Source organism: Saccopteryx leptura, chromosome 13 (genome assembly GCF_036850995.1).
Source record: "Saccopteryx leptura isolate mSacLep1 chromosome 13, mSacLep1_pri_phased_curated, whole genome shotgun sequence".
In the NCBI taxonomy this organism is placed as follows: Eukaryota; Metazoa; Chordata; class Mammalia; order Chiroptera; family Emballonuridae; genus Saccopteryx; species Saccopteryx leptura.
The window spans coordinates 7,415,998-7,440,023 of record NC_089515.1 but is presented as its reverse complement, the minus strand read 5'-3'; the positions used below and the strand labels follow the sequence as shown (position 1 = coordinate 7,440,023).

At 52.2% G+C, this 24,026-nt stretch overlaps 1 protein-coding gene across 2 annotated transcripts in view; it reads right to left on the bottom strand.

The window, feature by feature from the left end:
- Positions 1–24,026, bottom strand: part of CPXM2 (carboxypeptidase X, M14 family member 2) — a 93,745-nt gene that overhangs the window by 14,707 nt on the left and 55,012 nt on the right. Inside the window, exons 5-9 of one of the 2 annotated variants that reach the window (XM_066355361.1) lie at positions 20,632–20,716; positions 19,517–19,667; positions 7,956–8,044; positions 1,705–1,833; positions 21–212 (exon numbers count right to left, since the gene is read on the bottom strand). In XM_066355361.1, the coding sequence (XP_066211458.1) occupies positions 21–212; positions 1,705–1,833; positions 7,956–8,044; positions 19,517–19,667; positions 20,632–20,716 (646 nt within the window). Of the gene's footprint in view, positions 1–20; positions 218–1,704; positions 1,834–7,955; positions 8,045–19,516; positions 19,668–20,631; positions 20,717–24,026 lie in introns of both variants that reach the window. The other variant, XM_066355360.1, reaches the window with a different exon arrangement.

Below are 24,026 nucleotides of genomic sequence, written 5' to 3'. Positions count from 1 at the left end.
AAGGGGCGCGGGGCCCTTACCCCTTCGTAGGCCTTCTCGTAGCCGTCGGGGTTGAGGGAGGGGACGATGTGAATGCGGGTCTCCTCCACCAGGCGGACGATGCGTGCGTTCCCGGCCAGGTACTCCTGGCACAGGAACTGCACCAGCAGCAGCAGCAGCTCCCGGCCCAGCACCTCGTTGCCGTGGGCCCCCGCGATGTAGTGGAACTCGGGCTCCCCTGGACCCGGAGGCAGGAACAAGACGGTTCACGTCAGAGGCTGGGGAGCACAGCAGCCCTATCACACTGTGCTGGGGGGGGCAGTGACATAAATCTCTGAATAATAGAAACTGACAATCTTTGCCTTATCTGATCTTTTTCAAACAAACTTCCAAACCGTTATCAGCACCATTTCTTATTCCCAAACAGGTGAATAAGAAAATGTGCAGAAAAATCTCAGATGAGATCAGCCGCTGGGTGAGAATGTTGATTCCTAGTTAGAAGTCTCTTATCCTAAACTAGATAAGAGAACACGGTGCTGGCAGTTTGAATCTACACATAAAACACAAGCCATCGCAATTATTTTTCTCTTTTGGGAGGCAATAACTTTTCTTAAAAGAACTTCCTATTAGATTTCCCAAGGACACAAGGATGAGTAAACACAAGCAGTAGGGCAGGCCGGCAATGCCTCAGTTTTAGAAGGGACCGTGTTTGAACCTCTCCTCTTCAAAGCTCAGCTTTGTCGGGGCCGGGGCGTGTCGGGGCTGGGCACAGAGAGACAACACTCCTCCCTCTCCCACTGCAAAGCCCCTGCTTCTGAGGAAATGTGATTCTATCAGCAGATAAGTAAGCCCTTTAACAAAGAAAATCCTAAGAGGCAATTCCAAAATACGGGTAAATGTTAAAGTCGGATGCATCAGACAAATCTCCAAACTGAAGCATTAGGGGAATTTCTAAAGGGCTTGCAGATTCACCAGAAGGAAAACCACAGAAGCCCCTCTGACCTGGAGTGGACACAGGCTCGGGGGTGACAAATGGGAATTAGGATTGAAATATTGAAAAAAAAAAATTAGGGACCTCCTCTAACTTGGAACCATTAATGACCCGGGAGTCCAGAATTTTCATCCAGGAAAGAACTCTGTCCTAACCATCTCTGACCATTTTCTTCTTTGGTTATTTAGAGCAATGGTCCCCAACCCCCAGGCCGCAGACCGGTACCGGTCCGTGGGCCATTTGGTACCGGTCCACAGAGAAAGAGTAAATAACTTACATTATTTCCGTTTTATTTATATTTAAGTCTGAACGATGTTTTATTTTTAAAAAATGACCAGATTCCCTCTGTTACATCCGTCTAAGACTCACTCTTGACGCTTGTCTCGGTCACGTGATACATTTATCCACCCACCCTAAAGGCTGGTATGTGAAAATATTTTCTGACATTAAACCGGTCCGTGGCCCAAAAAAAGGTTGGGGACCACTGATTTAGAGTGCCTGGGCTCAGAGCTGGAGAACAGAATTAAAAAATGGTCCATTTGGAGAAAAAGAGGGTATTTCTGGCATAAATTAGTTGAGGGCTCATATCCTAAGACGAGAGGGTCACTGAACCAAACTTTGCAGAATCCGAGTGAGGCTGGTGCATGGACGGCTCCTGCCCTGTCCCGTGAGCGTCCTTAGGCAGTGACCGTCTCATTGGACACAAAGGGACATGTGGATCCCAGAGGCGCGACCTCACCAACTTCATGCTCCCCGGGGTGGTCAGAGATCTCCACAGCATACAGCTTCAGGCCCTGGTGGCTCTTGCCAATGTTGTAAATTCTGGTGATATTGGGGCACATTTCATTCACAAACTTCATCAACTGAAAAACAGAATGGATCAGGTTTCTAAGCAATGAGGCTGCACGAGCCAGGGGGGCGGAGCCTCCCAGAAGACAGCTAGACCTGCACCCCTCCCACAGCCCCCATTTGCCTGCACCCTCACCACACACCAGCTCTGCCCTCTCTGCCTGGAATGTTCTCCTTGGGGTGACCTATTCTCCAAGTACCCCTTGGCTGTGGTTACCACCTTTTCATTGTGTCTTTCCGTTTTCTTTTGTCTCCTCCCTGGACGGCATTTCTAAAGGAACCAAGGGCTTTCTAGCAGCTCTGGCTTTGTAAACGACATGCCTACGGAGGTGTTACAGGGGCAGCCATGATCAGGAACCCAGGATCTATTTCTTTCCTGGGGGCAGATGTGTCTCGGTCTGTGACAACCCACTTTGTGTTACTACATCCAGATGAGAGAAAGACAGAGCTGACCATAATGTATAAAGGACGTTTGTCCACAAGAGGGCAAGAGCAGAAGCCCACAGGAGGAGAAATAGCGCACAAGGGAAATGTAGCGTCTATACCCATCACCGTGAGCTGTACGTAGTGCAGGATGGAAAAGGAGCCACATACGAGATGCACCACAACTTAACAAGAGACGCAGCAATAATGTCAGAATAACGTTAACCTCTGTAGTAAGAGTGCGTTCTATTTGTCCAACGCAGCAATAATAAGTTCTGTTTCTCTACTGCAATCTCACTGTCATGACCACTACTAGGTGACATAGATAAGGATAAGTGATTGTCCCCATTCTACAGATATGGAGACTGAGGCTAAAAGAGACATGGTGAGTGCCCAGGGTACTCCCGCTGGTACCAAGTGGAGCCAGGGCCAGTTTAGACTTTGGACTCTGGGGCTCTTACCTGTCTGTAAACAGATAGCAAAGCAAGGAAAAGCATCATCTTTTTTCTTTTCTCTATGGCACACTGTGACCGTTCTCAAAGATGGCCCCAGAACACTCACCGTGTGACCGGGTGCCCTGCCTACTAGTCCCTGATGGCTGCACAGTCGTTCTCAGCTACCAGCATCGGCCTCAGCAAATCCTGATCAGCTAGTGATCCCCTGTCTTCCATTGAGGTCAATAATGAGTTCTGCAGACCCAGAGCCACTCCGCTCGTCCTTAACGAGGCAATGAACGCGAACACTCAGCACAGAGCGGGGCTGCCATCGAATGCCTACCCCTCCCCTCCCCTTCCAATGAGCTGCTGGAGAAATGTGCCACCTGTGTCAGAGATCATGACGTGGACATCGAAAGAGACAAATGCCACCCTCCCTTGGATGCACTCTTAACCATGGGTCGCCTCGCCGTCTGGGATGCTCTCGGCCACGATCATCAGTCTCTTCTCTGTGTCCTACCCGCTGCCGCCATGTCTGCACACCAGCCACACCTCCTGCTTTGTGCTGCGCTCATAGAGTGCGTTATTGCTATTATTACAAGCCTCTTTCCCACGCAGGAGAATTGAGATCACTGGCGTTTGGAGAATCTGTTCTGTGAGGGTCCTTTACAATCCTCCCTGCACAGTGGCCTTCTGGTTTCTCTGGTGGCCACCAGCACCGTCAGAGACCTGGGCGGTGTCCGCCTGCTCAGTCCCGAAAATAGTCAAGAGACGTTTTTGGGAGTTCGGGTCTTAGTGGTAAATGTTTGGGTCTTGAGAGGAAGAACCAGAATTTCTTCATGGCCTAAGAGCAGCAGTTTTCAACCTTAGCCACCTCACAGCACACATGAGCTGCTGAAATTTTGTGGCACGTCAAAAAATACATGTGGATCTGACACTCACACACACGCAAATAGGTACAATTTTTATTTATTCACACTGGGTGGTTATTGTTGTGTTGGCTGTTGTCACTTATTTTATTTGGCAATCTAAGGGAAAGAGGTCAGTGCCCCTGACGAAATAGTCAGGCACTGCATGTTTTAAAGATTCTCAGGCACTTGCTGGTGGAAAACCGATGCTTTGGACCATGCATTCTTAACAGGGGTGATGTCATCTCCAAGAAGGCAAACACTGGCTCTTTGGGGCTGAATGTCTTAGCTATTAACAATGCTTTGTGATCCTCCAAAGCTCAACCTTACCCAACAAAATCATGGAGGGGGAGGATAATGAAATTGTCTACAAAGCCCTCTTGGGACAGCACTAACGAAACAAGGGTGAGAAACACTGCTTTAGAGAGAACCTGGGCCAATAAAACCCTTAGCCCCATCGAGACTTCCTCTCCTCACCGCCGGGACAGGAATGAACGTTGCCATCCGCACACCCACTGAATTCAACAGGCTCTGCTGCTTCCGCCTCTCCTGAAGGAAACAGGGCAGTAGCCCCTTCCCCGGAATTCCGTGTCGGTGCTGTATCGGAAGGAATTCGTTCCCGGGGATGGGCGCAATGAGGTGCCGATGACAGTTGCTGTGGCATGTTTCCTGCCTTCTCAGGACTCGCGGGAAGTCGGGCGATGACCACCCACACGTTGCCGAGCAGGGAGGCAGCGGAGGAAGCCGTGAGGCGTCCACTCATGTCCAGAACGTTCTGCAGAGTTACAATTACTATGAAGACAGCATGGACAACGGCTAAGGAGCCGGGATTCACGGAGACCAGCAGGGCACGCTCCAATCACCCTCTGCACAAAACCGTGTGAATCTCAGGGGCACAGAAATTCAAACCCTGGGTAGAAATGGGGGGAGAGAAAACCGCTGACTTCCGAGGTGAGGGAGTTCCCGGATGATTATTAACTTTTAGGCTTCTGGTTTGCACCTGCTGTTGCTGATAGAATACTGTTTATCTAATGAGTTAAACATGTTAAAAAGGAAAGAAGTGAAAAAGTCCTCGCCCACCATCTTTGCTCATGTGTCTGAGAGACAGGCGCTGGTTTGGATGGAATGGGGAAGGAATTCCCGAGGGACGGGGAGGGAGGGGAGCCCAGGAAGAGGCCCCCACGGGTGAGGAGTGGGCTTGTCTGGCTCTGCGGGCCTGCTGCCCTGCCCTGGCTTCCGGCCTCCGTCACCCACCCCAGGGCCAGGCTGAGCGTGGAGCGTCCGCCATCCTCAGCTGCCCTGGAGTCCACACCACGAGCTGGGCGCCTTCCGGCCGTGCTTCCGTGGACTGCTCTGTCGCCTCGCTCCGCACCTACCCGCCGGGCTGCCTGCGCACTTGGCACCTGACAGCGCCACGCGCAACCCCAGGTCACACTGTTGGCCTCCCCCTCCAGACCACCCCTTCCTCCCTCTGCGGCTGGAACCGGCCCCCTGGGAAGCATGCCAGACCCCTCGTACTCCCGAACTCACTCCAGCAACTGACCAAGCCCGGCCAGTCCCCCTCAGCAGTGCCTCTCCCCAGCTCCCCCTCCTCTGGGGGAGGGCCCCGACCTGGGGGCTTGGCAGCGCCCGCCAGTCTGCTCCCCGTACAAATGCCAGGTTGACGTCTCTGAACTCCGCTCACAGGGCAACTTCCTGTGATGCTCAGATTCAGTACAAAAGCGTCTCCCAGCACCCCAGCCAGCTTCCCCACAACAGACAGCTAACTGCTCAGAAACGTGCCATCTGTCCCCACCGCCACACCTCTGCTCAGGCTGCCCTCAGTGCTCTGAGCCCCGTGTCCGACGCCGCCTGCCCAAGCCAGGCCAGGCCTCGGAGGGCAGCGGCTCCATTTCAACCACAGCCCCAACCATGGCCAACCAGGCTGGTCTCTTGTTCCTCCTGCTCCCAAGTGTCTCCCCTGGGATGACCCCAAATGTTCATGGTAATCTACTACACGTTATGAATTTACGATACAATGACAGCCTGTCTTCGTGGACCCAATCATGGGAAAGGCAATGTGCACATGGGACAAACACGTGACGAAAGCTCTTATAAACCGTGCCCTGAGCTGTGAAGGCCCTCAGCGCTCTGGGAACAATCAACTCCCTGCCTCGTGACATCTGTGTTTGTGCACCATTCTCGTCTCCACCTCCCTTCCCCATCCAACCACCGGGGCTCCCCCCGTGGGGACAGTGCCTCACAAGTCCCTGCTCTGGAAATGTCCCCAGCACACAGGAGTCACACACACACTCGAGATTTTCCCGTTCCAAGACAAGTTTTTCTATCCATTTTTCTCTTCTCTTTTCCTTTTCTCTGCTGTTTCTCTCTCTCTCTCTCTTTTTATTTTATTTTATTGTTTGTTGATTGTGAATGTCTCTTTCAATACTAGGATAAACTAACACTGCTTCCCTGCCCCCTCCCCGAAGTAGACCGATTTCTACAGTAACCCAGCAGGCTCCATATGGGAAGCTGCAAAAAAAATGCTGGCTGCTTCCTCATCCCCGGAGCCAGGGATCCAAGTGGCAAATCATTTCCTGCTTGACCATGCTGCAGGACGAACCGATGCCCTGCAGGGAATGCTGTGGGCCCTGGAACCTCGGGACGGGTGACCCACGTCACCGCAGGGCGGCACGGACCACACCCGTGTTTCTCCCAGCTCTGACATCTACTAAAAATGGTGATGAAGCACAGCCCCGCCTCTTCTCATGCGAGCACCACCCCGTGCTGCCTGTGGGACGACTATCTAGAGACCAGCTAGCGCCCAGGACTCTCCCTGCAGTGGGCTCGTTTTGAGATGCGTTTAGATGTATTGCTTCTGACATTAATTGCACCGGCTGAGTTGATATTTGTCTAATTCCTGGACTCGAGATGATGTCCCGAGATGCTCGGTGAGCCAAGCCGAGTTAACGCCCAAGTGCTCCGTAAACTGGAACAGGAAGCAGAGCCACAGAAACAGCCCGGAATGGGGAGCAGCAGGATGATTCACGGACCTCAAGTCCAAACACATTACCGTGATTTCGGGAGAGCAAGACAGCGAGACAATTTCTGCAGCACGCCCCACCTCCCAGTCTGCGCTGACAGGTGTCTGGGAGCTCAGTGTGTGAGTGTCTCCAGTTCAGTGACAGGGAGACAGACCAGGTTTGTTGATTCCCTCCGAGGAGGCAGAGAGCCCTCGGGGCTCAGCCTAATTGCTCCGACCTCAGGCACATCCCTGAACTTGTACTTGGGCAGCCGGTTCCCCATCTCAGCACCCAGGAGCCCTTGCTGTGAGCCTTGTGAGTTTGGCCCCGATGAGTCTTTATCCGGTAAGTATATTCTTCAGGGCACGGCCCTGTTTGTTCCCTCTCTGCAAACAGATCTTTACACTCAAGGATCTCTCATTTGCCAGCATCTCCTCACACTTCCCGGCTGGGGACAGACCCCGAGCAGGATTCCGGAAGCTAAGCATGCCGCATCAGGACTGTCCTTTCAGCCTGTCCCACACAATGAGGGGCCCTTTCTCCCTTCCATACCCAGTAGAAAAATGCCATCAATAGCTCAGGATTTCTCAGTTTCTGTGATTAAGTTGGGGGGAGGGGGTCACCTGGGACTACCTTGGAGCTATCAGGGTGTCCGCCAGTAGTTCTGGAGCCTGGCCGTACATTAGAATCATAAGGGGAGCTTTAGAAGATTTAGATTCCCCGGGGCCCTTCTGCTAATGATCCTGCTTCAACTGGCCCAAGGCGGGGTTCGAGCAGGGGTGTCTTTCCAACTGCCGAAGTCGATTCTAATAGGCAACCGAGATGGAGAATTAGAGAATCTGAATAAGAAAGGGTAGGGCTATGGATTCTCAGTGACTCAGTTTCCCCATCAGTAAGATAAGGATGACAAGTCCTTGCCCTCCTGGGGGGTGGGGGGTGGACTGAGCACACAATACAGTAACATAGGTAAATTAATGCAGGTCCTTGGTGAGGGCTTCCTGTCAGTACTGTGATGAGGGTTAGGTTAGATCTTCTTTCTTCGTTGACTCTGCATATGACCAACATGTTTACATAGGTGAATTGCTCAAACACACGGAGGTTCTTAAGGACTCGAGCAGTAAATCAGACAAGCCCGGGTTTGGACTCGATTTCAACCATCTGCTGCGAGGAAGCCTGTCTCTGGTCACGGGAGCCCCAGTGATGTGCTCTCACCTTCTCAACCTTGAAACAGCAAGCGCTTAGCGCAGCTTTGGCAAACCGAAAGGGTCATTCAGAGTCTATCCCGGGCACACCCTCCTAGTTTCTGGAAATAAAAACCTACCACCTGCGGGCACTTGGCCTCTGGCCCTTTAACAAATCCGGGTCTTACCTGGCGCATTTCCTTATAGTTGTGGTGCTTAAAGTCCAGGTCGTCAGTGGTGGTCATCTCGTTCCGTCGGTGATAATAGTTATTTGGATCTGGGGAGAGAAGTACGGTTTCGAGTTCATTAACATTCTATTACTTGTGGTGGCTCTGTTGGGTGCCTGACTCATGGTGGGGACACAACCCAATCTCCAGCTTCTAACAGTTCCACTGAGGTGAGAGAAACCGCTTTCTAGAAGCTTCTTACAAGTGAGAATTACCCAGTGATGGAGAACATGGGCCTGGAGCCAGGATGCTCCCATCTGGGCTCACATTTCTGCTTCTTCTCTGCTGTGTGACCCTGGACACATCACTGAAGAGCTTTTGCCTTGGCTTCTTCACCCATAAACAGAAACATACGGGCACCTCTCTCACTGGTTTAGTGCTGGTCGTTGGAATAATTTGTGTGTCTGGCAAACTGTCAGCACTGAATGAATGACGCATGAATGAACCAGTCAGTGAATGAGTGAATGCCCCACTTGCCTGCATATATGGAAATTTTTGCAAGTGTGGTGGACACTGTTAATCGCTTACCCAGAATTCAGTCCACTGTTATCCTTCCTAACAGAAGCCTGTGTCCTTTGGGACTCTCCTTTCTCCACGTCTCAGAAACAGACCTCACATCCCCAGCTTCTGGGGTCCAGTGTGACTGGTCTAAGCCAATCAGAGCATAGCATCCTCTGGCCACTCTTACTGCTCCATACTGAAGGAAAGGACTTGAATGTCCCAGAGGAAGAGGAAGAGTGAGTGAGGGTCTCTCCAGGGTACAGGACAGAGAGAAGCCCAATGACATCAGGAGTGGACCAACCATGGAGGCCTCGTTTCCACAGGACTTCTAACCGTGCCAGATGAAGAGTCCCTTGACCCGTTCAGCCAGTGGGTGCTGGGGTTCTGTTGTTGAGTCTGAAGCACCCCGGCAGGCATAATCAAGAAGTATTGACAGTGGTCACCTCTGGGGACTGGGATTCCGGGGTCCCCAGGGGACACATCGGCTCTTGACTTGATTCCCCTCCATATATGTTGACTTTTTCTATCTTCATGCTTGCAATTATATAAGCATGCATTGTCTATATACTTACAAAGATAAAACACACTTGGAGTAAAGGAGAAGATGGGAGCAGTGAGAAGGGTAAGAAGGGGCCACTCAGTGAGCCCTGAGGTCTTTCCTCTGACCTAACGAAACGTGGCGTGGCTCACAGACCCTCAGCCAGCGCGGTGACATCCCCATCTGGAGGACACCGCCAGAAATCCCGGCCCGCTCACATCTCCTCCAACCAGAGAGCACACGGTGCTTTGACAGGTCAGTGTACCAGCCCGGGGAGCGTGTAAGCAAGGCTGGACCCCCAGCAGGTGTTGCTTTCATACAAGTGGCTGAAAGGGTGACTCTGGAGGCACGGGACAGTGGCGGGTGATCTCCCAGTGGTCCCAGAAGCAGAATGAGTCCTGATTTGTGCCACCAAATGTGGTCCACAGACCAGCCTGGGGCCGCTTGTCAGACCCAGCCCAGACCTACTGAATCAGAATCCACATTAAAAAAAAAAAAAACCAGGGGACTCTGTGGGCTTGGAAGTTTGAGAAGCACCGTGTCAACACACTGAGCACGCTGCCAGAGGAACAAGGTACCCGCCCACTACCTCGTACACATCTCTGCAGTGTGCTGAGCCGGCCACGCGTCTGTGTCCCCACAGCCACGGGTCACAACGGCCGGCCTTCTCTCCAAGACTGGCTCCACCCTTGGAATGGAGGCCGCGTGCATTGAGCTGAAAAATCGCACACAGACCCCAACGATGCAAAGACGGGTTTTCACATTCACCAAAGGTTTGCCAGTAAGACGATTAGAAACAAATGACTGCTGTTACAGGGAAGTCGCGGGGGAGGGCCCACTGGCATTCTGTCCAGGAAAGAAAGCAACAGCAATTCACTCTTAGCCAAAAGCACTGCCCCCCCTCCCCCCCCCCCCCACACACACACCCCGTCACTTTTCAAGACTTTCCTTCTGGGAGTGCTAGCTGACTACCCCTCCCGCCCCCTGCAGGCAAGCCGCCTTGCCTTTGATTTCCAAACCCCTGTGTTCAAAGCAAAGGTACAGCACATTTTTCACATTAATTTACACTTAACTTACAGACATGCTGTGTTCTAAGAGCTATTCAACCCCAAGTCCCAGGGGCCTCTTTCCAAAAGTCTTTAAAGCCCCCTTTGTATCGGAACACGTTAGTCCTCCAAGGTTCTTAGAAGGGACAGAAGAAAATCCCAGAAGCCTGCCTTTAAGAGCTCCACGCTTGGCCACGAGCTGTCCAGCCTTCAGACTAATCAGTTTGCCTAAGGACAAGTGTCAGAATGCTCTCAAAGCCACCACAAGTATCTGTCACAACTTTCCTGCCTCCCACTTTTTGGAAAAATTCTTCTTGACTTGTCCGTTTATTTTGGTTGGATCAAGTTTTATTGGGAACCTGTTCAGAGTCCAACACTGTAGGTGAAGAGATGAGACTAGAGCCCAGGCCTCCTGGGCCCGGAACCTACAGATAGAGCTGACTCGTCAGCCAAACCTGCCGTCCCCTTCTTCTCTCCGTGGGCAAAAGACTCCCCTGCTCCTGTGGGGCACCTACCCTGGATGGTTCGGAGGGGACAGCCTTGCCCAACACTCACAGATATGGACATGTGACCCAGGTCCAGCCAATTAAAACACCTCAGCCTGGGACCACAGTCATTGGGTCCGAGAGGATCCCGGGACCCCAGGACCTACGCTGGGCCAATGAGAGGGCTTTTCCAGAGCTGCCTCCCTGTCTGTGAGGTGGTGAAGGAGGGAACCCTGACTGTACCAACAAGGCCCTGAGACACTAGCCCTATTTTTGCCTGAAGCCAGAGTCAGATCTGCCCCTGGAACTTTCATTTATATGAGCCAAAATTTCCCCTCCATCCCAGCCTCCCCCTGACCCCCGCCCCCCAACCCTTAAGCTAATCCGAGTAGGACTTCGGACATTTGCAACAGATTTCTGACAGATTAAACCTGCAAGGCCTTTGTCCTCACAGACTGGGCTCTGCAGAATCCATCTCCTGCTTCCTTCCCAGGAGTTGGTTTTATTCATCACGAGTACCGAAAACCAGCGAGTTTCTGCCGGAACACTTTAGCGATGGGGTCAAACTCCAGGCGCTCAAACGTGCCTGCCGATGCCTGTTTCGGGGTGAACTGTGTCCTGCCGAAAGAGGCGGTGGAGTCTTAACCTTCAGGACCCTCAGGATGTCACCTAATTTGGAGAGAGGGTCTTTAAGGAAGGATCACGTTAAGATGAGGTCATCAGGGTGGGCCCTAACTGAATATGACCGGTGTCTATAAAAAGAGGAAACCTGGATGCCCAGAGAGGAAAGGCTATGTGCAGAGAAAGGCGGAGACAGGGACACTATGTCTACAAGGAGCGCCAAGGACAAACAGCAGCCATCAGACACCGGGGGAGAGGTCTGGGACAGGTGGCCCCTCCCAGCCTCAGAAGGAGCCACCTCACAGACACCTGGATCGAGGACTTCCAGCCTCCAGACCAGGGGTCCCCAAACTATGGCCCGCGGGCTGCATGTGGCCCCCTGAAGCCATTTATCCGGCCCCCGCCGCACTTCCGGAAGGGGCACCTCTTTCACTGGTGGTCAGTGAGAGAAGCATAGTTCCCATTGGAATACTGGTCAGTTTGTTGATTTAAATTTACTTGTTCTTTATTTTAAATATTGTATTTGTTCCCGTTTTGTATTTTTACTTTAAAATAAGATATGTGCAGTGTGCATAGGGATTTGTTCATAGTTTTTTTATAGTCCGGCCCTCCAACGGTCTGAGGGACAGTGAACTGGCCCCCTGTGTAAAAAGTTTGGGGACCCCTGCTCCAGACTGTGAGACAGTAACTCTCTGGCCACCCAGCGTCTGGCGCTTTGTTATGACATTTGTTACAAGAGCCCTGGGTTAACGGCGCCTGCCTGAACATCCCAGCCCCTCCCTCCTGGGACACCTGCTCTCCCCACCCCAAATCAAGCACCAGCTCAGGGCATAGGGTCTCTTTTTTTTTTCTTTTTTGAGAACAGTAAAATCCCAAACCAAGCCCCATTAATGGAAACCCAAAGGGAGTATCAGGATTCCCGGACTCCTGCTTTGCTCTGCGCCGCATTTGGGGCTGGGATCTTGCTTAAAAGGAGGGGGCGCTCAGCATGGAGGGGAAAGGCTTTCTTTGTTGGAAACAGGTTCACCTGCAATCAGGGATCCCTGGAGTCTCGATTCCTTTGATGTGCTCTATCTCGAGCAGGCCACTCCATCAGGAGGAGCGGATTAGAGGCAACCACGGGATGGCACATGCCATCAAGACCTCCTTCCTCGGTGGGTCCGGGAGGGGGGGAGTTATGGGTCGATGACAAAGTTCTGAAACCAGACAGAGCTGGTGCTTGCACAACCTCGTGACGACATTAAGTACCACTAACTGTACAGACTTTAAAATGGTTGATTGTACCTTATATGGGTTTTACCACAGTTTTTTTAAAAACAACAATCTCTGGCTTCAGAGTGCTCTCTGAGGACTAAGGAGGACGTCAGGAATGCAGAGCCACAGCACACCTTTCTCCACCCGCCACGAGGCCAGCCTCTCACTGAGGAAATGCCACCATGATGACCTGTGACCTCCCTGAGCCCCGGCACCCCCGGCACAGACCCCTGAGCACAGATGACTTGGTACCACGTGCAAACTGAGCACCAAGCCTTCTACAGAAAAGCTGATGAAAAGAATTCACGTTTGTCCAGACCCCATCGGACTGTTCTTATAACAGCGCATTCCAAGAGGAACCAGGTGGAGATGGGACCCCCGGGCAGAGCCTGTTTTTGTCCCAGGTCATTAAGGCCAGTGAAAGCATACAGCCCACAGCTCCACGTGGCTCCGGAGAGAGCGCGGCACATCACTCGTGCTTATTTCCTTAGGACCCCGGTTCCTGTACCCCACCGCGCGGCTCCTCCAGGGGGTGGCCCGTAGGAAATTCCCTGCTTTCCTGGCTGACACTGCCTCTCCAGACAGTCCCAGGGCCAGTTTGCAGCCTGACCGACAGGAAGAGCTGTCAGGAAGGACAGCTGTTGAGAGTGTGGCTGTTTTTTTACAGTTTCTCAAAGTAATCAACATCGGGCAGTCAGAGTAAGAAGAGAAATCACACCTTTATTTACACTTGGTATGGGCAAGCTGCAGGGAGCACAGGCTGCAGCCAGTACAGCGGGGCCCCTTGAATTAAGCTGGATTTGCTGGGGAAAGAAGATATGGACATGCCTCCCTTACTGTGAGAGCTGTGGGGCAGCTCAGCTCCTGTGTCCATCCTTTCTCTCAATCCTTGGGACTTGCCTCAGAACAGGTGTTCCCTTAAGTGTTTGATATGTGAATGGATGAATGAGAGATGAATGGATGGAGAGATGGGTGCATGCATGATGGATGCATGGATGGATGCATGGATGGATGGATGGATGGATACATGGATGGATGGATGGATGGATGGATGGATGGATGGATGGATACATGGAAGCATGGATGAATGGATGGATACATGGAAGCATGGATGGATGGATGGATTGGTTCATGGATGCATGGATGGGTTCATGGATGCATGGATGCATATTCCAATCAAGTCATTCAGAAAAGGTTAGTTAAGAAAACGGTAACACTCTCTAGCGCCTAGGAGACCTCTGAGAAGGGGCCCCTTTCCGCTGCAATGCTTTTACCCTATCACCATGGCAGAATGGAAAACGGAGACTAGGGTGGAGGGGGTGGGAAGTGAAAACCACATGCTCAGACTGAGAATGATTAGGGAACATTATGTTATCTTTGGGTCAGTTAGTGTCCTGGCTTCCTAGGGCTGCCATAACAAAGTTACAACCTAGGCTGCTTGAAACAACAGAAACTAATTCTCCCACAGGGATGAAGGCTGGAAGTCTAAAATCAAGGGGTCAGCAGGAGGACCCTTCCTTGGCTTCTCCCAGCATCTGGTGGCTGCCAGCAATCCTTGGCTTGTGCCCTGTCATCACATGGCTTCCCTGTGTGTCTGTCTTCTCTTCCTACAGACATCCATCATCAGATGTAGGGTCCACCCTAATCTGGTATGATCTCATCTTAACTAATCACATCCACACTTCGGTCTCTTCTACCCACCATTCCCGGGGTCAGGAGACCTTAGAAATAGGTCAGCCATAGAACCAGATGGCCAAACCCAGGCCAGGAAAAGAAGGAAGGAAGGAAAGCAGGGAAAATAACACGTTGTTCTGCACTTACGACACGTGGGCCCTCTACTCACTGACTGTATTTAGTCTTCACAAGGCCTGCAGGAAAGGAAGAGCTGCTGAAACGCGGCAAATAAGGACAAGGGCAGCCTCTGTGCGTTCTTGGGGAGCGACAGAGTCCTTCACCTGGAGCTCGTGGCTCTGAAAGGCAGGGTGAGACGAGGGAGGAAAAGGAAGGTCTTTACCTAACAAACAAACATATGGTTCAATCCTACTCGCCTGCCCCCGACCCAGAAGCCCGAGAGCCAGGCAGTCAGGAGAAGACCCAGCCAGACGGGAAATGGGAAGCAGAGGAAAAGGTCGGCACAGGAAAGAGAGGTCTCGGCAACATGGCGGTGGCCCCATCTTTGCTGGGGTGACCAGGGTCCTCAGGGACAGTGTTGACAGTCAGGTCCGTGGGGTTCTTCTAGACTGCACGCAGGAAGGCCCCTTCTTGTCCCCAACCCTTCAGCAGTGATCCCTCATGCAAATCGGCACCAGTGGAGACTGCCGTTCTCAAACCTAGGTTAACTGGCAGGGGCGGCGGGAGGTGCCCAGGAGCAGCACTGGGAGACGGTGAGGGAGGCAGGAGGTAGAAGGCGACGACCCGGCCAGTGTAGGCAAGCAGCTAGGTACCCCCAGAAATACAGGGGGGCCGGGCACTCAGGACCTTCTTCACTGGGCCATTTAGAGAAAGGCTGGTCTCGATGCTGAAGGCCTCAGCCCCGAGTTTGCAGGGCCGGATGAGGGAACCACAGCATTGAGCCTCTCTGTACGCGCCCGTGACCACACTGCCGAGGGTTTGAAGTGGACCGGAAGCCCAGGTCTGGTGTAAGCCAGAGCTCCTGCCTGGACGCTTACCACGCTTCCCCTGGAAGGGGACGTGACCCTCTCTCTCCTTCTGAGCAGAGGAGGCCCGGGAGCCAGCGCTGTGGGAGAGGCAGCAGCTGATGCACAACCACCCCAGTGAGCTCTGCTGTTCTCAGCAAAAGACAATGCCCGAAACACCACCCTCGGCAACAGGAGGCTGAGCAAGGGTGACAAGGAGCGACTTGGTGCCATCGCCCTGATTCCTGTCTTTTCCACAGCCCAGGCCTGGGCTCAGATGACTAATCCCATGTGACAGGAGGGTGTCCAAACTGTGGCCTGACTTTGTAAAGAAACGTGGAAGTCAGCAGAGCAAACAGATGTATTTAAAAAGTCTTTGCAGATGCAATGACCCCTCTTTCTCCCAACTTAGACTTACTGATGTGGGGGTTGGGGGGGCAGGCCTGGCGGAGATATTAGTGCAGTTCAGCAAGGGAGCTGGTAGTCTTACAATTAAAATATTGTTTCTCAGTGACTTATGAGTGGGAGGGTGTATGTTTTAGGAGAAAGGAGAGACAGTATTTCTTGTGGCCCTGGCCCAGCCAGAAGGAAGGTGTGGGCCCCGCCCTGCGGCAGCTCCTCAGGTTTGAGGGAGGGGGCCCCTCCCCCAAGGCCTCCGCAGGATGCACTGCAAGGCCCTCTGAGTCCAGCCCGAGAACTGCGGCCATCTCGGCCCTTCGCAGAGCAGGGACAGTCGCTCAGACCTGGCAGCTGGGAACAGGATGTGGAAGGAGGGACAACTTCAGCCAGAGAAGTCAAAGTCGCACATTCACAATAGTCGCTGCTGAGCAGCACGGGGCCCACACATCCCTGTCCCCCGGGACCCAGGCACAGTTCTCCCACCATGTGAGGAAGTTCTGTGCAGGCTCCCGGGGCGCTGTGTTCGCGGCAGGAAAATACCTGTCGACCACCAAAGCTGTGACCTTGAAGCCAGCCCTGTCTGTCTTAACCTGAATCTTTCAGTATTAAAAATGCATCTTAAGAAGCTCTCCCTCCTGGCCGGTTGGCTCAGTGGTAGAGCGTTGGCCTGGCGTGCAGGAGTCCCGGGTTCGATTCCCGGCCAGGGCACACAGGAGAAGTGCCCATCTGCTTCTCCACCCCTCCCCCTCCCCTTCCTCTCTGTCTCTCTCTTCCCCTCCCGCAGCCGAAGCTCCATTGGAGCAAAGATGGCCCGGGTGCTGGGGATGGCTCCTTGGCCTCTGCCCCAGGCGCTAGAGTGGCTCTGGTCACAGCAGAGCGACCCCCCGGAGGGGCAGAGCATCGGCCCCTGGTGGGCAGAGCATCGCCCCCTGGTGGGCGTGCTGGGTGGATCCCGGTCGGGCGCATGCGGGAGTCTGTCTGACTGTCTCTCCCCGTTTCTAGCTTCAGAAAAATACAAGAAAAAAAAAAAAGAAGCTCTCCCTAGTTTCTAATACATGCAGATCTTTAGTCCAAAATAGGCAAGTCCACTTAAATTTGGACAACTTTTACTTTTTAAAAATATTAACAAATTTTTTTTCATTTAAAATATATGTAATGATGGTAAAACCCATGACATAAACTTGATCATCCCAGCCATTTTTCAAGACTCCAGTTGTGTAGCATTAGATACATTTGCATTGTTTGAAACAGACCTCTAATACGTTCTTCTCTTTCAAGACTGAAATTCTGTGACTACTGTCTGACCAATGGTGGTGCAGTAGATTGAGAGTCAGCCCGGGAAGCTGAGGACCCTGGTTTGAAACCCCAAGGTGGCCAGCCTGAGTGTGGAGTCGTTAGCTTGAGCACAGGACCATCGATGTGATCCCAAAATCATTGGCTAGAAGCCCAAAGGTCACTGGCTTGAGTCCAAAGGTCACTTGCTTGAAGCCCTAGGTCGCTGACTTGGATGGAGCTCCCCAGTCAAGGCATTTATGAGAAGCAGTCAATAAACAACTAAAGTGAAGCAACGATGAGTGGATGCTTCTCATCTCCACCTCCTCCTCCCCTCCCCGCCCCCGTCTCTCCCTTCCTTTCTCAAAAACAGAACCTGGGCCATACTATACCACAAGGTCACCCTAGGTTTGAGCGGCTAAGGTGGTTGGGTCAATCCTGCCTTTGACCCCATTAACTTGTACCAATGAATCGTCCCAGCGTCAGGGCAGCAAGCGCCAAGACCTGTGGACATGGCAGGAGGCCTGTGCTACCTGGGCCCTGGGTGTGACCCCCGCCAGGCAGCATGCAGAAAGGCCAGCTTACCCTCTGGGCAGACTGCTAAGCAGCTTCTAGAAGAAAAATGGTCTTCAACATTCAGGGGCTGGAATATAAAACCATTCTGGGTCCACACTTGAAACCTACCCAGATTTCACACCGTCACTCTATCTTTCTGAGGCTCACATTGCCTCCGGGACCTAACTTCACACACACTCACACTCACACACACACACATACACACACACACACACCAATGATGACTTCACAGGGGAAGATTGATTCCATGAGACTCTCACGGGCTGCCCTTCGCCCTCTCGCAACAGCGGGCGAACTCCCGCCTGCAGAGGGAAACCAAGACCCTGCTCTTTGAAGCAAGGCGACACCGGCTATGCTGAGGGAGGAGGCGGCCAAGCCCCCCCGGCCTAGCGCAAAGAGGGCCTCGCCGACCCCGGCCCACTCCCGGGCCCGTGCACGCCGTGCGCTTGGAAAGGCCCAGCAGACCCTGGAGGTCAGCAGGCGGGGCCCGGAACGGCAATTCCAGCACGAACCGGCCATGACAGGAGGCCCAGTGTCCAAATGAAGCGAGACCTTCCTCGTCCTCCTGGGCCGGCCTTGCGGACGCACACTCCCTGTGCATCGGCCATCATGCTCCCCAGAACACAGGGGACGCCATCACCCTACAATGTGCACAGTGACGCCTCACGATGTAGAAACAAAGGCGTCTCGGTGGAGTCAAAACACTGAGGATCACTGAACTCCAACTCTCAAAGGCAGATTCAAAAACCCGAGACTCTGTCCGTGGGCCAGGATACAGGCATCCACAAGACAGATGGTATCTAATAGTTTCAATGACATGAAGAAAGTTTTGCAATTAACAAGTCCAAATATATAACAAAGGATCGGCCTGCTGCGCGGGTAAGTAGGTGGCTAGACAGACCCATCTTTCTCACCAAGACGGAGACTGTGTTCTAAAAATGCATCGCTGGCAAAGCAGGACCAGGGATATTATGGGATATGAGAGACAAGTGATAAGTGACATTAAATTGGCTTTGAAAATGCAGCAGAGGACGTGCGTGGCGGGGAACAGGATGGCTGTGGAGATGGTGGGGTGGGTGTGGCGGCACCTGTGGACATCCGGGCTGGTGGCGCCCATCCCCCGGCGGCGCTGGAGAGCCCGGGACACGCAGGGGGAGCCATGCCTGGTCGCCCAGACCCAAGAACAGGAAAGCCTGACTGAGTAGAAAGTGCAGGCAAGAGAACCCAATGGTGTGGTCTCTGTTCCCTGCGGCCTGATTGCCGGCGGCCAGGAATGTGCCAGTTCCTCCGAGTCCTGAGGAAGGGCCTTCAGGACATTCTGGGGGTCGGTTTCCCGGAGATGTTCGGCGAGGACGAAGAGCTTGCCGCCTCTGGGCCCCTTATCGGTACAAACTCAAAAGCACTGACACAGCCAGCCAAGAGCCGGACCAGATCAGCCTGTTTGGGACCCAGGTGGCACATGTGAACTCAAGCCCCCTTCTTGCTGCCACACTGAGGTCAGTCAGACACCATCACGTGAACATAAGGCCAAAGGGCACACAACCTAAAGCCTCGGTCGGCAAACTGCGGCTCGCGAGCCACATGCGGCTCTTTGGCCCCTTGAGTATTTAGCAAAGACCAGCTTAGGAGTACCCTAATCAAGTTAATAACAATGTACCTCCCTATATAGTTTAAGTTTAAAAAATTTGGCTCTCAAAAGCAACTTCAATCGTTGTACTGTTGATATCTGGCTCTGTTGACTCATGGGTTTGCCGACCACCGTCCTAAAGGAGCAAACTTTGACTCAAACCCGCAGGCATCCGAGGAAAGCTACTCAGAGGGACACTATGTACACGGTCAAGTTTACAGTGAACTGCTACCACCTCCTGCACCCAGAGTTGCAAGAACACTCAAGGACATTTTAATGCGTCATTGCTTGCATGTGGGTAGTAGCATAGAGTGAATTTTCAACCTTTAAATGGGCATCCTCTTAACATTCCAGAAGGCAAACCACACACACAGTAGGCATGTTACTTTGAGGCCCCCAAATGCTCGTGCTGTTTCTGAGCTCTTTATTTATTTTCATTTTGCTTACCCATCCTTTCTAAATATTTTGCAATAGAGGTGCGTTTCTCTTCACAGGAGAGAAAGCTCGCTTGGTTTATCTTGATCCGCCGCGGCCAGGCGCCGGCAGGGGCGCGGAAGATGAACTCACCTGGCAGCGGGCAGCCAAGGATCTCCATCCGCAGACAGATGCTCCCGTTGTCGAACCAGGACTGCGGGTTAATGCGAATGTAGCGGGCCACCATGGGCACGGGCAGCTCATTGAGGACGGGGATCTCCTTTTCACTGTTTCCTTCAAATATCTATTTGCAGACAAGGGGGAAGGGGGAGTCTCGTAGAGCCCGATTATGACGGGACCAACGGATCAGCGATTCACTCAATCCACAGGGTCTCCCTGGCGGACACCACATGCGTGCTGGGTGCCGAGGGGAAGAGAGAACCAAGTGAGGCCTCGGTCCTGCCCTCTGGAAGCCCTTGCCTTGCGTGCAGGAGGGAGGGTAATACTTAGATGTCACAGCTGAAACCAATCGGTGACGCAGCAAAGGGACAGCCACAGAGCTTGGGGTTTCCAGAAGGAAAGGACCAGGCAAAGCTTCAGGGATGAGATGCCAGGCGAACCGGCCTGGTAGGCACAGTATTTCGGTCTGTAGGGAATGGCAGGGCTTCTGGAGAAAAGCTCTAGCAATGACCCGAGGGGCCCGGGGCGGAGGTGGAGGAAGTGGACCCACAGGCTTTCTCTGGAACACAAAGGGAGTGTGTGCCCCGGGGATAAGAATAAAAACAGGAGGCTGGAAACGGAGGCTACAGTCACACTGTGCAAGACACGGGACAGCACGTCAGGAACAAGCCCTGGAGAACCTGAGGAAGACGGTGACATGGTCAGAACCGGCCGAGCTGGAGCCAGTCTTGGAGAGGAAAGATCAGGGTCAGGAAAGCAAGTCTGGGAACTATCATCACTGGATAGCGGTGAGGGGCCCGGGGCACCCAGGGTCCACGCGACCTCCAGGCTGACCTGCGAACTGTGGAAGGGACTGCACCCTGGCAGCGCTGAAATTTATATGAACCCTAAATGTAGGCCACTTGGCGCTGTACTTCCGGGCATGGGAAGGCGGGTTAGGGGGGTCGTTGTCCATCAGACACTGTGGTTGGTTGGTTAACATGAAATCGGCAAACATGCAGGTGCAAACGCTGAGTGGGCACACGTTGCCCGTCTGGGCAAAGCCTGGCACAGCCGGGTACCAAGGGCAGAGGGAAGAAGAGACTCACCATGTCTTCAGATCCATTCTGCACAGTGACCCAGGAATGGCTGTCATTGCTGACCATGACCTTATAGGAGGTCACCCAGTCGCTCCTAAGAGGAGACAAAACGTCACGAGGATCACACTCTTTGAAAGGCTGACCTCTACCGTGACAGCGGGGCCCGGAGCGAGACTCCTGCCCTCGTGCCCACAGCACAGGACTCACGCGGTCAGTCGTCACAATCTGACTTCCCAGGGGGGAGGTCAATGTGATGAGCTTGACAAAGAAACCACCTTCGTGTGTGCAACACCCTTTGCTCTCTGCCTCGGTCTTTTTTTTTTTTTTTTTATAACCTTAATTGTTAAGCAATGCAGAAAAGGCTCGCTGAGCACCGATCTTTTTAATTGCTAAGATATTGGACCTGCCTGACCTGTAGTGGCGCAGTGGATAAAGCGTCGACCTGGAACGCTGAGGTCGTAGGTTCGAAGCCCTGGGCTTGCCTGGTCAAGGTACGTATGGGAGTTGATGCTTCCTGCTCTTCCCTCTTCTCTCTCTCTCTCTCTCTCTCCTCTCTCTCTAAAGAGAAGTAAATAAAATCTAAACAATAATAATAAGATACTGGACCTAAGCAAGATAGGCTGATCTTTTAGAACGTTCGCCAGCCGAGGCATTGAGACTCCCTTCCGTGCTGTGAAATCCTGGACCCAGGACCCAGCCATCTCCCAATTGAGTTCTGAGTTTCCGGTCTGAATGAATACTATCTAGTGAATTTCATTTAGAGAGAGCGGCGGGTTCTACTCATTCTGGTGCATCTGACTGACTTGTCACAGAAATGATTCTCCGGTGCTTCTATCCATGTTTGGAAACAAGCCCTCACTTCAAACCTTCTTCTCCTCTCTCTCCCCCCACTTCTCCCAGCTTTGTCTGATACCCACTGGAAGCCAGGATCAATCGACCGACATGCTCTTCCTCGGAGGGGTCGGGGCTGGAGCCCACGCCTGCAGATTTAAACGCAGGCACCTGGGCAACAGCTCACGTCCTTTGCTCTGTCTGCAAACATGTCCTCACCCAAAATAGCGACCTATTTCCCACATGCCAGCAATTTTCAAATGATGTGCAACTGCCGTTCCTTTCGCTGTTTCCCCGCGGTTGGCGCCCGTGGGGACACAGCGAGGCGTCCGTGCACGTGTGGGGAGCAGAGTCCTCCATCAAAGGAAGCAAAGTGACAGTGAGAGAGGGGCAGACAGAAACCTTCAAGTGAATTCTCCAGAGAAAAGGTCAGAGAGACATGGAAAGGAAAGCCAAGGAAAAACTGCAGAAACTTGAAAAGTCCTCTGGGCAAATCCACACCTCAGCTGGAGGGCTAGTTCCCTGCTGACTGGCTCGGACCTCACTCCGACCTGCACCAACATCCTTGGGCCATGCTGACCTGGTCACTCAATGTCTCGGTGATGTGGTGTATTTGACCCGCCCCACACTAACTGATTCCTTTCAAACCAGCCAATCAGGTGTCTGACTGAGTCCATGCCTCAGACAATGTACCACCGTCTACCCACGGGGGCCAAAATCCCAGAGTTATCCTTGGCACCCCCCCTCTACCTCCCTCCCCCATATTGAAATCGTCACAAGTCCTGTCAATATTCTTTCCCAGGTCGTTCTAGAATCTACCCAACTCTCCATCTTCACTGCCACCACGCCAGCCCATCTTCTTAGACCAGGACGGTTACGGTTGCTGCCGATTAGTCTCCTGGCATTTAAACAGCCCCCATCCATCCTGTGGACAGGGTCTTACTTTCCTAATGCAATGTGATGTCACTCCTGCTCAAATATCACTCTTATTTTAGTATGAAGACCAAATCCTCATTGTGTTCTACCAGACCCTTGCTCACCTCGTTTTCTGTGCTCTTTCTTTGAATTCCTGATACTAATTATACTCTCTCTCTCGCCTCAGGGTCTTTGCACAGACCATTCTATTTGTCCATCTGGACTCCTCTTCCTCCCCCCGCCTCCTGTCTGCCTCCAACTTATCCAGGCCTCAAACCTTATCAGATAAGCCAGTCCTAATCCTCCAGTCTAGCCCACTCCTTTTCTTATATATTCCCTTCTTGCACAGTCTAATTCCATGTGTAAGTGTACACCCCTTTCTACAGCTCTCCGATAGCATCTATATTCCCCTCTGGAGTGCAAGCCTCTCACAGAAGGAGGGAGGAGAGACCACGGGACTCTGGGGAGCACGGATGGCGGCGGGAGCTCAAGGTGGCAAAGCGGAGCAGAGACAGCAGGACAGTCTGACCACATTCTTCCAAACACTTAAAGAAAGAAACAACGCTTCAATTTATTATTCAGGAGATGGGAAATATTTCCCCATTATGAATTTGGCATAACCTCAGTATCAAAGTCTGATGAGGACATAACAAAAAGCAAAATTATAGACAATTTTTTTGTGTGAGCATAGATGCAAAAAAACCCCAATAAATCCTAAGCAGTTTACAACAATATAGTCTCGGGATAATACATCCCCCCACCTGGGGTTTATTCCAGAACTGTAAGGGTGGCTTGGCCACCATTGTAACCATTCAGAACAACAGAATCAGAACCAGGAAGAATCATACGTCCCTCTGACAGATGCAGAAAACACACTTGAGAAAACTGTATCGCCACTTGTATTTAAAAGAAGAAGAAGAAAAACTCCCCTTAAACTAGGAATAGAGAGAAACTTCATTCATTTGAAGAAAAATATCTATAAAAAAAAATCTATGGGAGAGTATAGTTAGCCCCACGCAGTGAGCAGCCCAGGGCTTATCTGACCTGACTCATCTCAGAAAACAAAAGTTTTTATAATGTGAAAAACAACAAACCAAAACAGCAGGAGTTGCACAGTCTCCTGTTATAACACTAGAAAGTCATTTTCTAGAAGCCAAAGGACTTCCCTCAGGATTTCCTGAACACGGACACGATACAGAGTTGTAGCAATGACCCTGCAACCCCAAGACAAAAAACATGAAAAATGAATATATCTTGACATTTCCTTAGAACTCGGAGACAAGTCTGAAAAATGAAAGGCTGTCTTCTGAGAACGCCGAGACAACGAGTAGGGACAGGGACTGTACATGGCTGTCCCTGAGAACTCTTGAGATGATACGCTTGTACAGCCAGGTCCTCCGGCAACGTCCCCTTAGGACTCTGAGGCTCCATGTCTGAAAACAAATGCCCGCTGACGGCAGCCCTGGCACAGCCCAACCAGCCGTGTGAGTGCCAGGGGCCGCAGACACCCAGAATGTCTTGTCATGTGAGAAAGAATGAATTCACACTTGATTAAAATAAAAAGAAACAAACGGGGAAAAGACCTGATTTATAGCAAATGAGTCACTGATGTGCCAGAGAAGAATGATAATAAAAATAGTTCTGGGTCAGTCGGAAGC